This window comes from Schistocerca cancellata, chromosome 9 (assembly GCF_023864275.1).
Source record: "Schistocerca cancellata isolate TAMUIC-IGC-003103 chromosome 9, iqSchCanc2.1, whole genome shotgun sequence".
NCBI classification, from domain to species: Eukaryota; Metazoa; Arthropoda; class Insecta; order Orthoptera; family Acrididae; genus Schistocerca; species Schistocerca cancellata.
This window is the reverse complement of record NC_064634.1, coordinates 256,762,054-256,780,376: the sequence shown is the minus strand read 5'-3', so window position 1 is coordinate 256,780,376 and position 18,323 is coordinate 256,762,054. Positions and strand designations below refer to the sequence as shown.

At 41.4% G+C, this 18,323-nt stretch overlaps 1 protein-coding gene across 1 annotated transcript in view; it reads left to right on the top strand.

Annotated features, from left to right (window-relative positions):
* The first annotated feature begins 740 nt into the window (after positions 1–740).
* Positions 741–18,323, top strand: part of LOC126101338 (odorant receptor Or2-like) — a 62,176-nt gene continuing 44,593 nt past the window's right edge. The window contains exon 1 of the mRNA XM_049912009.1: positions 741–1,540. Coding sequence (XP_049767966.1) covers positions 741–1,540 — 800 coding nt within the window. The remainder of the gene's footprint in view (positions 1,541–18,323) is intronic.

Sequence of the window (18,323 nt, the reverse complement as noted above, 5' to 3'; positions counted from 1 at the left end):
GCCTTTGCGCATTGCTTACATGTGAACTGAGGCAATGTACCATCACAGTTGTTCATCGGGATTTGTGTTAAGGCTGTTAACATTGTTATAAGACTCAGATACGACGATTACATGAGTGCACGTCGTTGTTTGTAGCAAACCACTTCAGAACGGCCCTAAGACTGAAATTGTATTTGTGAAAATACATTCAACAGTCAACGGCTAAAATGATGTCTTTTAAAAACGCCTGACACTGTTATTTCAAAGTGTTACTACCTGCCAAATAAAGTGCTAACAGTGGCATACGCCAAGGTTTGTTGACAGAATGTGACACATATTTATATAAGTATTGTCATTATTAATCATTTTCTGATTGGATGAGCAACGTATATGGCCACATGACTTTTAAGTGATCTTGTCAACCGTACTGTTTAATGTTTCATTGAAGCTATATTATTAAACCCTATTGACTTACTGCGTTTGTGTACGTTACATAACTCAGACGAGACTAATTGAGGAAGATGAATAAATCAACAATAAAATGCTTAAATATTACTTGATAAATGGAAATTCGTCTCGACCTCTCAATTTTTTACTACTGCACTCATGTATATATATGAATACAAGGGACGTTCAGCGTAAATGGATCGAGAAGCTGAAAGGACTGCAGTAGTTTAAATTTCGCTCCACTGTCTGCACCGGTCTGTGTTACAGAACTCTATTCAGGCGGAGTATCCTGAGCTGCAGGTGGAAGAGGAGCGATGAAAAGTAGGGAAAAGGGTGACACGGAGCTGCCTTTATCATGGTCGGAAAGCGAGCGGTCAGTCTTGAAGCTGAATATGCGCCACTTGTGTTTATTTGGAGCATGGCCACTGTCAAGGTACCGAATATTCCACGTTTACAGCGTCATCAACCTAGCTCTGGGCATCTGGTACGTCAACGAGGCCTCTACATACGTCTCCTACATATGGGGAGACATGGAGGAAGCGACGCTGGTACTTATTAGTACTTTCAACATCGGCAGCATCGTTGTGAAGACGACTCTGTTCCTGTGGCACAGAGGACAGTACTTCGCCCTGGTCCGACGAGTGGACGATCTGATGCTGTTACAGAGCGAACCCTGCTCTCAGGACCCGGTCCTCGGGCACTTGCTGTGGCGCTCCAAGAGGACCGCGGCGCGCCTCACCACGGCCATGCTGCTGCTCATGGTGTCCCAGTACGTCACGTGGTACCCCATGCCACTCATCATGAACTGGGGTGAACGCCGCTTGCCTCTAGCGCAGCACCCCTGGGACAACAACAGCAATTATTACGTGCTGTCTTACGCCGCACAGTGCATTGCTGTATCGTGGATGACGCAGATCAGCTTCGGCATCGACTGCCTCTTTGTGTCCATCATGATCCTCGTGGCCGCGCAGATGAAGATCCTCGCTTCGCGCGTGGCCAATCTGAAGATGCAAGACGTCGGGTTAAGTAGCAAGCAGCACACAATTAAAAGTCCCGGATACAAATTATACAGAGATTTGTGCCTCTGTATTGAAACCCATCAACAGCTTCTAAGGTACGTTGAGCAGTGACTTGTAATTTTTGTGAATGATACGAAGCTTTTCATAGACTAGGATGTTAATCTTCATCGTATAAATGATCGGTTTCAAATGGTAGCAGTCATCCTCAGGCAACTGTAAAAGGCGATCCTTATTATTGTAAAACTTATCGTAAGCGATGTCTAAACGGAAAAGCAACCAACGTCTTTTATTACGGAGAAAGAATAAGAACTCCACAAACAAAATTTAAGAGATTGTTCTAGGATATTTTCTGAGTATTTTGGTACAAGGGATGGGTGGCCTCCTGGATATCGTTACAGAATAATTTCATTGCATGTGATTTCTATCGCTATTTATCTTGGTAATCGTACTGCAGAGAAAATTTTTGCACAAGAGTGAAAATATTGACACATGCACAGTGTGTCTTATTTTGAAGCAAACACGTTCCATTCACTCACGGTACTTGTGGTTGACAACAACAATGACCATTTTACGCCGCCAAAATTGCAATTCAGTGTTGCTAGTTAACTTTCCCGGGTTTGTTTCACTGACAGTCCTAGCTGCACATTAACAGACGCTACACACGCTGCCGTGTTCGAGGTGGTCAGTTCTAGGAATAATAGATAACAGATCTGCATTTGTAATGTGCAATAGTATACACTGATAGAACCGTTTGAAATCATTGTGACAAGAAAGTACTTCCTTGGTCTGAGCCGGCCGGAGTGGCCGTGCGGTCTGGAGCCGAGCGACCGCTACGGTCGCAGGTTCGAATCCTGCCTCGGGCATGGATGTGTGTGATGTCCTTAGGTTAGCTAGGTTTAAGTAGTTCTAAGTTCTAGGCGATTGATGACCTCAGAAGTTAAGTCGCATAGTGCTCAGAGCCATTTGAACCTTGGTCTGAATTTTCTTCTGTGTCTTCTGTTGAAATTTCTTGTGATCGTATATTACACGCTTCTTCACTGTTGTGAAGGGATTGTTACAGCAACTGTGGTTATTGGGATGACAAACCGACTACATCATTGTTCTATTATTACTCTGAAATGATGACCGTGGGTTTGTAGTAGCAAAATACTCATAAAACATCCCTGACCAAAATCCCTAATATTGCCAGTGGAGTTCGGCTTCAGCCTCTATCGTAATTTTACAATAACTTACTATGTCAGAATACGCCCGCCCGATTGGCCGTGCGGTCTAACGCACGGCTTTCCGGGCGGGAAGGAGCGCCGGTCCCCTGTACGAATCCGCCCGGCGGATTTGTCTCGAGGTCCTGTGAGCCAGCCAGTCTGTGGATGGTTTTTAGGTGGTTTTCCATCAGCCTCGACGAATGCGGGCTTATTCCCTTTATTCCGCCTCAGCTACACTATGTCGTCGATTGCTGCGCAGACAAATTCTCCACGTACGCGTAGACTTTACCACGCAAACATAGGGGTTACACTCGCCTGGTGTGAGACGTTCCCTGGGGGTCTACCGGGGACCGAACCGCACAATAACCCTGGGTTCGGAGTGGGGAGGCGGAGGGGTGAAGTGGACTGCGGTAGTTGTCGTGGGGTTGGGGACCACTGCGGTTGCGGCGGGGACGGGACGGAGCCTCTCCGTCGTTTCTAGGTCCCCGGTTAACATAACATAACATAACATGTCAGAATACATTGTTTGTTTTGGCATATTAGTATCTAAGATCATATTCTCATTAGGTTATTTCTGTTGCTACTCTACACAACGAAGCGACGACTACATTTCAAATTTGAGATTTTGTTTGTTATTTACGGTTTATGCTACGCCTCCTATTGGTCGAAATTCCTCCCCTTTTTTTAATTTTACCGTAGAAACAGATGAAACAGTCCAGTTGATGCGTCATACCTTTGTAAACTGCAAACGACACATTACTGGGAAGTAATGATTCCGTAGATATGTCTCTTATCTTTTGCTTTCGTTTCATCCCATTTATTTTCGCTTAAATTGAAAGTCTCTAGTAGTATATCTTTGGGCACTCGAACACTTTGACCAAACTTCAACCTTACGACCTTTCCATGCTATCACTGAACATGAACGCATGACTTCAGCCATGTGTGTTGCAGCTGTAACATAATACGAAGTTACGACAGCAAAAGTTCAGAATCTTCAGCAAAAATTCTGTCCCACCAGGAACTATTGCATATGAAAAAGACATACACACGTTTCGCTCTCACGATCGCAGCGCAGTATTTTACCAGCCATTAAATTGGGTCATGTGCAAAAGTATCGAATTAGATATGAAAATACATAACGTTATTCACAGTTCGAAAGAATTTCCTTGCCAAAAACGTCTAGGTTTCACGTGTCTTGCATAAACCTGGTTCGTTTTCTAAATCATCCAAGCGAACTGAATTTTTTGTGCCATTTTCAAATAGTATCGAAACAGCTTGTATTATTTATCGAAATACATGCCAAAATTGAGAACAATGTTGTAACTCAAAATAGTTTTCTGTATTATTTATCGAATATACACACATTCAGAAAAATTTATTGAGTAAAAAAGTGTTTTGTAACACAAAATTGTTTTTGCATTAAGCAACAGGTTCCAAAATAAATCCAGAGCTTTTGCCAGCAGCTCTTGATGCCAGCAAGAGAGTTAAATACTCTACGAACACACACACACAATTACGCCAGATGCTCTACCTAACATTCTCCTTCATCATTAAATTTCATCTACCTATGTTTTCAGTTCAGAAGGAAATGGTCAGTGCCGTATTGCCTCATCAGTGAATTTCATCCACTCGGTTTTATTTGTACATCACTAAATAAATTTCCATGCCCGATATTGAACGTAAATTACCACCTCATCAACAAAGTTTCATTGCTTTATTAACTGTTATGATTTATACTTTAATTTTGTGTGTAGTATCATTTCACAAGGGTTAGCTCCTGTGTTTCAGATTGATACGTGTGTGACAGATTGATGGTCCATCTTCAAGTAAACTAAACGAAATTCCAGATGAAATAAATAAAATTATATGCGTTCTATGTTTTTTTTTCAGTTTTCACACTATAACCCAGTTACAAACCGAATTCACTGTTCCTTTACGATATCACAAACTCTCTAAAATCAGTTACAAATACTGTTTTATACTTTGACGGAAAAAATTACAGTAACAAAAAATAAGTAATGTAGTGTAACGAAATTTTGGGAATACAGGTATCTAGGTAACATATATAAACAATTACCATTGCAAAATCACAGTTTAATGTAACTGGAGGTAAGCCATTGCAAGTAGGAGAAGCTGGTACATCAATAACCTCTGTAAGTATTAGAATGTTGAATAGAAGAACGCAAACGTGCAAAAATTGTATTGTACAGGAGCCGTGTGTCAGTTTATGGGATCGAGTTTTATGGCTTTTCACTTGGTCGGTCAATACAGAAACGGTTAATGCTGCTTGTGGATGAGAATGGAATTATCGTCCGCTAGGCTCCCTCTCTGCTCCATTGGAGACAGATCTGGTGGTCGAACCTGTCAAGACAACATGTCGACACACTGTAGAACATGTTGGGTTACAACAGGAGTATGTGGGCGAGCGTTGTCATGTTGGAAACCACCCCCTGGAATTCGGTTCACGAATGGCAGTGCAACAGGTCGAATCAACCAGACTAAAGTAAAAATTGGCAGCTAGTGTGTGTGGGATAACCACGAGAGTGCTCCTGCTGTGATAAGAAACAACACCCTTGGCCATAACGCCAAGAGTAGGTCCTGTGAGTGTAGCACGCAGACAGGTTGATTGCAGGCTCTCCATTGGCCTCCTTCTAACCAACAAGCGGCCATCACCGGCACCGAGGCAGAAGCAGCTTTCATCAGAAAACACAACGCACTTTTACACTGCCCTCCAATGAGCTCTTGCTTGACTCCACTGAAGTGACTGAAGCAGCGAACGGCGGTGGTTTGGGGTCAGTGGAGTGCACGAGTGCACACAGCAGGGCGTCTAGCTTGGAGCTGTCTTCGAAATAAACAATTTGCAATAGTTGGTTGTGTCACTGCGGTGCCAACACATGCTTAAATTGCTGCTGCAAATGCCGTATGATGCATCATAGGCATGTGCCAAACACAATGGTCTTGCCTCTCGATAGTGCCACGTGGCCCTCTGGAGCCCCGTCTTCTTGCAGCCGTACATTCCCATGACCACCGCTGCCAGCAGTCATGTATAGCGGCTACATTCCTGCTAAGTCTTTCTGCAGAACCGCAGAAGGAGCATCCAGCCTCTTGTAGTTCTATTACGAGACCTCGTTCAATCTCAGTGAGTCATTGATAATGGCGTCTTTGTCGCCTTAAAGGCTTCCTTTCTTAACTCACCATGTCGAATCTCAAATGCAACTAACGATGACTACCATTACATAGTGTATTTAAAGCAAACCTGATCAACATCCTTATAGTTGCATTACCAGTGCCACTCTTAGGGACTGGCGTAAATTCTAATAGACGTAGTCTTCTATTTACCAGGTGTACCGGTATGAAATGAGCGTTTTTTTGAAAATGAAACACTAATTTTGAACTGAAAAGTGAAGACATTTTATTAAAAGTACTGACCATTGCCTTCTATACATTTTGACCACTCTTCTGGCAATTTGTGGACACTACGCCAATAGAAATGTTCGTCTTTTGAAGCAAACCAGACACCCGATTTTCGACTTCTTCGTAGGAATCGAAGTGTTCCTCAGCCAATGCGTGCCCATTCATGAAAACAAATGGAAGTCTGAAGGGGCCAAGTATGGTGAATACGGCGGGTGGGGTAGCAGCTCCCAGACAAGTGTTTTGATTGTATCCTGAACCAGTTTTGCTTTGTGTGCAGGTGCATTGTCGTGTAAAAAATTACTTTGCCTTGTCTTCTGGCCCCTTCTGGTCTTTTTTCGATCAAAGCATAGTTCAAATTGATCATTTATTGTCTGTAGCGATTAGTATCCACAGCTTCACTGGGTTTTAGAAGCTCACGATACACCACACCTTTCTGATCCCACCAAACACAGAGCATTGTCTTCTTGCCGAATCGATCTGGTTTTGCAGTCGATGTTGATGGTTGTCCCGGATTAACCCATGATTTATCCAGTTTAGGATTCTTAAAATAAATCCGTTTTTCATCGCCAGTAACAATTCGATGCAAAATTGATTTTCTTTCATGTCATTGAAACAAAATTTGACAAATGGTTTTCCGGTTTTCCATCTGTCTTTCATTCAATTCATGTGGCACCCATTTTCCACACTTTTCATCTTTTTCATAGTTTTCCAACGGCAAGAAATTGTTTGTTGTGCAACATTTAGCATTGCTGCCATTTGCTTCTGACTCAAAGTATCACCTTCATCCAATATTGCTTGCAATTCGGCGTCTTCGAACTTTTTAGGTGGTCTTCCACGTTCTTCATTTCTTACATCAAAATCATTATTTCTGGACAGTTGAAACAATCTTTTGCATGTTGCTTCTGATAGAGCATTCGATGCGACTCTGCAGCGCTTTTTTTTTCAAATAAAAACAAAAAATTAATGCTTTCCGCAAATCATCACTTTCTCGTACAAAATTCGACTTGTTATCTCGATGAAAACATATGGTGTTGTTTGTTCCATGTATTGATGTATACCAAATATCTTTGACAGATGTCATACCAAACAAAAAAAAATTAAGGCTCGTTCACAACAAATGTTCCCTATCGACACATTTGTATCTTAACGCTCATTTCATACCGGTACACCTGGTATTTACTCGTCAAGTTCCGTAGGACCAAATTGAGGAGAAAATCTTCAAGGTCATGGAACGTGTCAGTACATGAAATTACAACATAAACGTAATAACAGATAAAAATAAATGTTCATCAACCTTCAAAAAGTCAGTCCATAAGTTTAAGTAAATGCTATCACCAATACAATAAAAATCAGCTTAATTTTTCAAGGAACTCCTCGACAGAATAGAAGGAGTGACCCATGAGGAAACTCTTTAGTTTCGATTTGAAAGCGCGTGGACTACTGATAAAATTTTTGAATTCGAGTGGCAGTTTATTGAAGGAAGTCTGATCAAAATGCAGGTTTGATTTCTGCCGAGTATTAACCGAGTGAAAGCTGCTTATTCTTGGGAATAAACTAATATTGGAACAAGAAACGACAATACGTATTGAGAGGCCAATGTCAAAATACCCAGACTCCTGAACAGAGGTCGACATGAGGTTCGTGAACTAACACCACTTATTGCCCGAACCGCCCATTTCTGAGCCAAAAATATCCTATTAGAATGAGAAGAGTTACCACAAAATATAATACCATACGACAATAGCGATTGAACATAAGCAAAGTAGACTAATTTTCGTGTCGAGCCATCACTCACTTCTCATACTGCTCGAATAGTAAAGATGGCAGTATCAAGTCTTTGAACAAGATCCTGAACGTGGGCTTTGCACGATGGCTTACTACAGGGTGTTTAAAAAATGACCGGTATATTTGAAACGGCAATAAAAACTAAACGAGCAGCGATAGAAATACACCGTTTGTTGCAATATGCTTGGGACAACAGTACATTTTCAGGCAGACAAACTTTCGAAATTACAGTAGTTACAATTTTCAACAACAGATGGCGCTGCGGTCTGGGAAACTCTGTAGTACGATATTTTCCACATATCCACCATGCGTAGCAATAATATGGCGTAGTCTCTGAATGAAATTACCCGAAACCTTTGACAACGTGTCTGGCGGAATGGCTTCACATGCAGATGAGATGTACTGCTTCAGCTGTTCAATTGTTTCTGGATTCTGGCGGTACACCTGGTCTTTCAAGTGTCCCCACAGAAAGAAGTCACAGGGGTTCATGTCTGGCGAATAGGGAGGCCAATCCACGCCGCCTCCTGTATGTTTCGGATAGCCCAAAGCAATCATACGATCATCGAAATATTCATTCAGGAAAATAAAGATGTCGGCCGTGCGATGTGGCCGGGCACCATCTTGCATAAACCACGAGGTGTTCGCAGTGTCGTCTAAGGCAGTTCGTACCGCCACAAATTCACGAAGAATGTCCAGATAGCGTGATGCAGTAATCGTTTCGAATCTGAAAAATGGGCCAATGATTCCTTTGGAAGAAATGGCGGCCCAGACCAGTCCTTTTTGAGGATGCAGGGACGATGGGACTGCAACATGGGGCTTTTCGGTTCCCCATATGCGCCAGTTCTGTTTATTGACGAAGCCGTCCAGGTAAAAATAAGCTTCGTCAGTAAACCAAATGCTGCCCACATGCATATCGCCGTCATCAATCCTGTGCACTATATCGTTAGCGAATGTCTCTCGTGCAGCAATGGTAGCGGCGCTGAGGGGTTGCTGCGTTTGAATTTTGTATGGATAGAGGTGTAAACTCTGGCGCATGAGACGATACGTGGACGTTGGCCTCATTTGGACCGCAGCTGCAACATGACGAACGGAAACCCGAGGCCGCTGTTGGATCACCTGCTGCACTAGCTGCGCGTTGCCCTCTGTGGTTGCCGTACGCGGTCGCCCTACCTTTCCAGCACGTTCATCCGTCACGTTCCCAGTCCGTTGAAATTTTTCAAACAGGTCCTTTATTGTATCGCTTTTCGGTCCTTTGGTTACATTAAACCTCCGTTGAAAACTTCGTCTTGTTGCAACAACACTGTGTTCTAGGCGGTGGAATTCCAACACCAGAAAAATCCTCTGTTCTAAGGAATAAACCATGTTGTCTACAGCACACTTGCACGTTGTGAACAGCACACGCTTACAGCAGAAAGACGACGTACAGAATGGCGCACCCACAGACTGCGTTGTCTTCTATATCTTTCACATCACTTGCAGCGCCATCTGTTGTTGAAAATTGTAACTACTGTAATTTCGAAAGTTTGTCCACCTGAAAATGTACTGTTGTCCCAAGCATATTGCAACAAACGGTGTATTTCTATCGCTGCTCGTTTAGTTTTTATTGCCGTTTCAAATATACCGGTCTTTTTTGAAACACCCTGTATCTATCTGAACACCTATAAATTTGAGCTGTTCAGTTTCACTAATCATATGCCCATTCTGGGATTATTAAAACATCAGGTTTTGTTGAATTGTGTGTTAGAAACCGTAAAAACTTAGTCTTACTGTGATTTAGAGTTACTTTATTTTCTACAAGCCACGAACTGAGGTCACCTTTTGCTGCCTGTTGCTAAAGTAAGAGGTGAACCAATTGTGAGCTACTCCCCGTTTTCCGTAACGGTCCTACTTTTGGAGCAATATTTTGTGATCAACACAATCAAATGCCTTAGTTAAATTAAAAAATATGCCACGCGTTCGAAACCTTTTGTTTAACCCATCCAGTACCTCAGACAGAAAAGAGAATACAGCATTTTCAGTTCTTAAACGACTTCTAAAGCCGAACTGTACATTTGATAGCAAGTCGTGTGATATAAGATTACATACATAGCATAGCCTTTTCAATAACTTTTTCAAACATTGACGGCATAGAAATAGGTCTAAAATTATACACATTATCCCTTTCTTCCATTTTATAAAGCGGCTATACTACTGAGTACTTTAATCGCTCAGGAAACTGACCATGCCCAAAGGAAAATTTACAGATATGGCTAAATACAGGGTTAACATGTGCAGCACAGAACTTTCATATTCTGCTAGACACTCCATCATAAACATGAGAGTCCTTAGTCTTCAGTGATTTAATTAATGACTCAATCTCCCTCTTGTTTGTATCACAGAGGAGTATTTCATACATCAATCTCAGAAAGGCATTTGCCAAGAAAGTTATATGATTTCCCGTAGAAACTAAATTTTTATTTAATTCACCAGCAATTCTCAGAAAATGGTTAGTAAATACTATATATACATATCTGATTTATCAGTAACAGATATATTTTTACTGCGAACTGACTTTATATCGTCGACCTTGTGCTGCTGACCAGACGCTTCCTTCACAACTGACCATATAGTTTTAATTTTCTCCTATGAATTACCTGTTCTATTTGCATAAGACATACTCTTTGCCTTTCTGATAACGTTTTTAACGCGCCTGCCAACTTTTGCTTATATCGCACAACTCCTTCTTGGTGCTGTGATTTCTTTCCGTCAGAGTATTTTCACACATACACAAAAATATCAGTTATTAGTTGTAAGGAAGTTGTTGCCCAAAGCTATAATAACAACTTCATGTAGAACTATGAAACTTTATCATCTTGTGCTGTAAATGCAGTTTGTGGTGTTTAACAGTAGAAATTACATGACAGTTCGATGAATAACGTCCTGTACAGTAGTTTTGATATCAGAGTTTAACACATATTCCCCGTAATCAACTGTGCTTAGTTATTTTGATGATGAGAATTTCTCATCTTTTGTTCTATGCACTAAGTTTTGTGCTTCAGATCCGGGAGCAAACAGCTTTTTTAAGTCCTACGAATTCTATTACAGTCTCTACTGATAAATCAGCTGTAATTGAACCAAGTTTTTTTTCTTTTGGCACTTGGGACATTAAAGAAGTTACTAGGGAAAGCTGAAAGGTCAAAACAATTAGGCCCATCGCTTTAAATAACATCATAACTGTATGGGGTACTTACATGGAATATTACACCATCTGTTTCCGTACATCATATTTTAACATTTTTGAAATACAAATACCAGTAATGGAAATCTGAAAGAAGCAAGAAATAGCTAAATTAGACATTCCTATGACTGTCATAAACTATGTTAAGTCTGCTTAATACAACAACAATCTATTATTTGAAATTCAGTCTTGCAGTTAGAGTAACATCTTCATATCTACCTTACCTGGACGTCTCTAGTTATGTGTCTTTCGTATTTCAGACATTTTGCATTGTTTTACAAAACACAAAGTTATTTATCAGTAGATGTAAGAGGATTTTTTTTCTCAAAAGATTGCTTACCTGGATACATTTTTGTGAAATTTACAGTGAAAATATTGCTTTTTATTTCTTTAGTGAATTAAGGTATATCCTGTTCACTTCTTTGATTTGTTACTATCAGGTGGTGATGGATTTTTCTGACGAGAGAAGACTAAATCGCGAATACTCTAAAGATATTTGACAGCACCTTCTAATATGTACCATAGTTCGGCATGTTTTTCACGTTAAGAGTTTCAACACCCTCAGGAAAAACGCCACACAAAATTGGGGACTGTTAGAGGCTATCACTGACCACCTGTAGAGGCTATTCACGTCCAGTTTGTAAGATTATTCAGTTTTATCATCATAAGTAGCGATGAATCTGTAGTTTGGAATAGCATGTTTGCATGAACTGTGAACAATACGATGATGTTATTGGTAATAAGCTGCAAATAATCTGCTTGTGTGATTTTATTTAGGGCATCCCATCCTAATCCAGGTGAAATAATGTAAATAACAAGATCCAGTTTATATGTTTTAAGACATATGGGACAAATGTTTTTGAAAACATAAGCAAGCAGTAGCATAAAGTTTTCAAGTCTGTGTGGGAGTGGGGTGGTTGGGGGGGGGGGGGGGGGAGTTAGAGCTTACAGGCGCTCAACAGAGAGGTTATAAGCGCTCTTACATATATTAAAAGAAACAAATGGGGATAAAAGAGCTAAAATCACAACGAGGAAGAAACCTATAAAATGTCACTGACTCACTCCCACCTCACTCGCGTTAACCCACACAATCACTCTACCTCACATGCTTGAGGACAACGGAGAAAGGATGAAAGCTGCTATATCTGGGATTAAACCATAAGTAAACCGACAGAGGAGCTAAAAGAAAAACAAAGGATAATGTGACTGGCTGACCACTTAGAACAAAACCATAGGTTAGCCGGTCATCCTTTTAATACATTAACATCATCTCCCTAAAATTTTTGGAAACAATTTGGATACATCACAAAACGCTAAACTCTCACCCCACTCGATTAAACGTCATTAAAAATAGAGGACAGATACGTCGGCAAATCTGCCGCTGCCCTCTCGCCTGAAAATAAAGCACAGTCTAAAATGTTGAAGATTGTGATCTATACGCCAAGAGTACTACACACTGGAAGATCCTCTCGCCACAACAGGAAGCCATGCGTCGTAGGGATTTGGCTAATGCGAAGACGAGCAAGGAGGATCTCGTCACGCCTGCTAACAGGAAGAAGTTACATCACGACCACGTTGTGGGCTTTACTAGACGCAGCGTATTGTCGTCACTTCCAGCCACTCATCTTCCCGTCGACGTATGACTCTGTACCTCAACAGCAAGAAGATAGATGCATGGGGATGGCACACTGAACTAATTGAGGATCACGACACACCTCCTTGGCTACTACATCTGCCATTGCGTTCCTCGCAGTACCTACGTGCCTTGGCTGTCAACAGTAAGATACCTCCTTCCCCATCATTTTTAACTGCAAAAGAGCGTCCTGAATAACCTGGAGGACTTTATCGGCTGGATGTAAACGTTGCGGAATCTGACGGCCACTCGGGGAGTCGGAACAGACCAGTAATTAAGCTGGTAGGGCGCATCTCATTTGCTTCAGTGCCTTCAAGATGGCGGACTCTGGAGCTGACCACATCTTGAGTATACGATCTGGGGAACCAACAGCGTAGCCAACGGAATCCATCAGTTTATATCTATCCATGACTACAGTTACATAACTTTCATGCTAATTTAGAATGTCTGAAAATATCACATTAAAAATAGAAGGAGAAGTGATAGCTCTCCTGTACTGTACTAAATCTAAAATTACTCTGTGCTTCTGCAGCAACCAGGGTGGCAATCGGTTAAGAGCCCGGATTTGAAGCCATAAGTGCCCTGCACCAATGGACTCCAACATACATTTCGTGCGGATCCAAAACGGCCTCATTGCCGATGGACGACTGGTAATGAGGTGTTCCATAGCTTGACGAGCAACAGTATGGTGCTCTTGCGAATTTCGAGTAGAGAGAAACGTACACGCATGATGCACCATGAGGAGTTACGGTCAGATGGTAAGTGGCAGTTCACCAACCTCAGCGCAAAGACTGGGTAGGGGGCTGGTCTTGTAAGCGCTCGTGGCCAGTCTGATCCTCCCACAGTGTACCACATAAATTCTCTTCAGTTTAGAAGGTCTCGCTGACCCATGCGCTGTGTAGCCATAGTCAAGTCGCGATCGTTGGACAGCCCTGTAAAACTGGAACGGACGCGCCCTGCCTTCTCCCCAAGACCTGTGATCCAAGACACATCAAAGTGTTCAGTGCTTTCTGGGCCTCACCTTCGTGTCCTTCAGGTGTGGTAATCACGTCAGTCGGCAGCCAAAATTGAGGCTTAAAGACCGCACAGAGTCTTTAAAGGCAGGAGCAGAAGAATAGTGTCCCTGAGTGCAGTGTTCTAGGAGTTACCCTCTTTGGCGCGGCCATAAACAGTATCGAATCTACATTATGGAGTCCTCTACAGTGCTCCTTAATTGTGGACGATTTTGCAGTTTTCTGTTTCTCCTTCCGTACAGAAACAAGAACTTGTCATCAGTTGCAACTTACTGTACAGTGGAGGAGTGGGCTCTCGGGACTGCTACTGTCGCAGGTTCGAGTCCTGTCTCGGGCATGGATGTGTGTGATGTCCTTAGGTTAGTTAGGTTTAAGTAGTTCTAAGTTATAGAGGACTGATGACCACAGATGTTAAGTCCCATAGTGCTCAGAGCCATTTGAACCATTTTTTTTTGAGTCGGCTCTCGATCTCGTAGCTGCAGTCACAATTAGCAGAAATCAAGAACCAAGACAAATGAACATAGAAACTAACTCCATTGTTTTCCTACATGCCATGAAAGTGATAGTGTATTTGCCATTATTTTCGTATTCCTGGCATTCAGCATTAGACCTGCAGTAAGAGCATTCTTAACTCTTTCTATCTCCCATTAGTATGTTATCAACTAAATATCAAGGTCATTTACATCTATCCCAGTTGTTTCAATTCCGGTTTCTCCTTCAGCTAATTGGGATTCGTCATAATGTACTCTGCATACAGACTGAATACATAAGGTGACAATAAGAGTATTAATTCCATACGAGACCATAACATGATTGGGCACTCCAGTGTTTCTCAGTGCTTCCCGTAAGTTACAGTGGTCGACACTGTCAAAGACTTTAGCATAAGGAATAAAGGAGAAATACACATACCTCTGTAATCCTTTTGCTTTCTCCGTAATCCATCTAATGTTGGCAGTTCGATCTCTGGTCTCTCTTCCTTTACAAAATACAGCTTGTTCTTCAGCTATCTCTTGGTCTGTTTCCCAAGAGTAAAACTGGTATACGTGTGAAACTACAAAACATATTAATTATATATTATATATTATTTCAATAATATCTTCGAGATAGTGATTTTCCGGTGCCTTTTGCAATGACTCCCACAATAGATTGATAAAACTCTCTGTATTTGAAAGTGATGAAAGAAAAACCCGAGAAAATTACTGTGACCTTTTCGAAGGGAATAGGCTTTACCTACAAACATATACATCCACCGAATGTGTGGATAACGAAGAATAAGGTCACTCCTGTCTGTATTGTGATTAAATACTCTATTAATTTTAATTCAATAGTAATGTCGTCCTCACATGAGACCAGTATGACGAATCTTTGGCGTCATTCAAACCTAAATGGAAACATTTACTAATTACTTCGCGTATCACACTGCTGTGTTCCATTTTGGTCTAAGCATTGGAATAAATAAAAATTCTCAAAAATCATATTTACCTACACTAAAAAATTAGGTCAATTTAGTTTCTTTTCCCCTATACCAAGATGAGTATAAAACGTTTAACAATAGCTGTCGAAACTTTCTGCAAGAGTAAACGTTTTGTTTAACTCTTGTGATATGTTACAACTGTGTACTTAAGCTAGGTACAAAACTGTGTAATAGTGTGTGCGGAGTGGGAACCTAGCTACAAGCTCACGCTGAGCACCGGCAAGAACAGAGACATGAGATTTATTTCTGTTCCATTCCAAACGTGTGCCATAGTTGTAGTCAGTCACGAGAGTTCTCAGTTTGGCCTACACTTAGTTGAAGAGTTGATACAAAAAATCTCAACAAGAGTTCTGACCCGGTAACCCAGAAAAACTCATCGCAATATTCTAACGCTGAAGGAACTTACTCCTGAGTACGAAGTGTTTTCTGTGGAATGCAGAAGGAATCTAGAGCAAACAGTGCCAGCTTGAAGGTGTGATTGTCGAGATATTATGCCCTTAGTTCAGCCAGGAGGCGACCAGCCATGGTAGATATGGATGAGGGATGATCTTGAAATCCAAAACAAAGTACCCAGTATTCTATGTAGATCTACTTCACTATCTGGTCATTATCGTAACAGCAGCAGTTATTCCGCAAGTACATCAAAACAGATCTAAAATATTCCCCTTTGGGAAACCTCTGCCCCAGTATCAGATCGCTTGGTATTTGGCTGAAAAGAACGTGTGTTCTGTAAGGGACTGGACATTAAATAGCCCATTCTGCCATTAAGAGTAGTGACTGAAAAGCATAAAAATAAAAAAGTTCACTAACTTACTGCTATACTTCGTGAAACATTCCAAAGTTAATAAGAGAATTAATGCAAATTAAATCGAACCTCGAGACCTGGGGTTACAACAGGCACTAAAAGTAATATTGCTAATGGAACAGACAGGGTGCGTAACAGAAGCATCTAATACCATTTGTTATTTGGCGTCAAGCGAGGGTGTGTTTACACATATTTAAAAAAATGTTTCAAATGGCACTGAGCACTATGGGACTTAACATCTGAGGTCATCAGTCCCCTACACTTAGAACTACTTAAACCTAACTAACCTAAGGACAGCACACGCACCCATGCCCGAGGCAGGATTCCGAACCTGCGACCGTAGCAGCAGCGTGGCTCCGGACTGAAGCACCTAGAACCGCTCGGCCTACACATATTTATTCGTTCGTATGTTTACTCAATTTCTGTTGACGTTCATAGAAGCAGAATACATTTATAATAATTACTTATTAGTTACCATTACTAGAGTAATCATAGCGTTGATCTGCAGTTTCTGTTAGCAACAGAACTAAAAAAAAAAAAAAGCTAAAAGACGCAAAATACACAGTAGTATCGTTACGACGGAGCAGGGCCACACTAGCGGCACCACATGGCTCATTGCTTTAAATGCATGCATATATCCTAGATGCAGGAGCAATATTCTGAGGCAACGGTGACCTGGTACAAAGTTACGGCTGCAAAAATTCTGCCTCATCAGTATGAATTTTGCCTTATCAGTGAAATTCACACACACACATACACACAAACACACACGCACGCACACTCACGATTGACAATATTTTGTACTTCAATAAAACAATGTTTATGTCAGTAAATTTCATCTCTATCTGTTTTGTACTTGACTGAAATGCTACACAAGGTGGATCGCAGAGTATAGGTGTGACGAAAATAAGAATGTTCAAGAGAAATTACATAAGCGATGGTGCTTATTATTGCAAGGCGTGGAATGTTCATGTGTATCATAGCTCACAAATATAAGACGCCAAGTAAGTATCCTTTACGCAGGATGAAGAACCGTGACTCTGCCAGCGGCAACAAACTATGTTTCCTACGCTTTGTCCAGATAATCAGATATAAAGAAAACGGCGTATGATGTCCATTGTGATTGGTTCATGAACTTACTGTAACTGTAGACACGCCTTTTTTAAATATACAACTTTTGTAAATGTAAATGTGTGCTCCCTACATCGAGTGATATTATTCTGAGTGCTAAGCGTAGCAGCATGTAGGCTCATGTGACTGTAACTGTAGACACGCTTTTTTTAAATATACAACATTTGTAAATGTAAATGTGTGCTCCCTACATTGAGTGATATTTTTCCGAGTGCTAAGCGTAGCTGCATGTAGGATCATGTGCATAGGAAAACGACGACGAGGAAAAATAATAGACATAGAAAATATTTCAAAAGATGTGTAGTAATTGCAGAAGGTAGTTAAGCCACGATATCACACACAATATTAGCGCTCAGAAACACGTTGCACTCAAGGATTAAACAAGAGACAAAATGAAATTTATATGAGCCTCAGGATATCGTATAAATTCCAGTGATAGGGAGTGTAACGACTTCAAATGCTTTGCTATTTGCATGGATTAAAAGCCGACAGTTTCTGCACCGTACTTCTAAAAATGCTTTCTTCACAAAGGCAAAAACTCTGTAGCCTCACATGGAGGACACGCCTTAGTGTCATGAAAGATTCTACTTCAAAGCTCGGAACGCGAATCAAGCAAATAAATTCGTGTAAACTACCCTATCTCTGCGTACAATTCACAAACTTGCATCCCACATGTGCTAATGCTGCAAGCAACCAAACTGCACCTCACGATACTATTTTGCCTAAAACAGAGATCTATTCCTTCATACTGTAAAGATGTAACACCACACTAGACTCATGCACACTATTGTTTCTCTTCAGCCATGCTACCTACCGTTCATTCTGATGTGAGCTGTGACATATGAGCCAGCTGAGTTGGGTGCAGAGTCCTTCTTAAACACGTTGCAAAACAAACTCCATAGAAACAGGCCTTGGAAGTCCTACTGTACCGACCAACTGCCACGTCATCCTCAGTGCAAAGGCATCGCTGGGTGCAGATACGGAGGGGCGTATGGCCCGCACACCACTCTCCTAACCACTGTCCAGTTTTGTGACTGGAGCCAGTGCTTCTCAGTTAGGTAGTTCCTCAGTTTTCCTCACAAGGGCAGAATTCACACGACTTGCCAACACCACATGGCAGATCCTGACGGTCACCGATCCAGGTATTAGCCAAACCTGACATGCTTAACTTTGGTAATCTGCTGGGAACTAGTGTAACTACTGC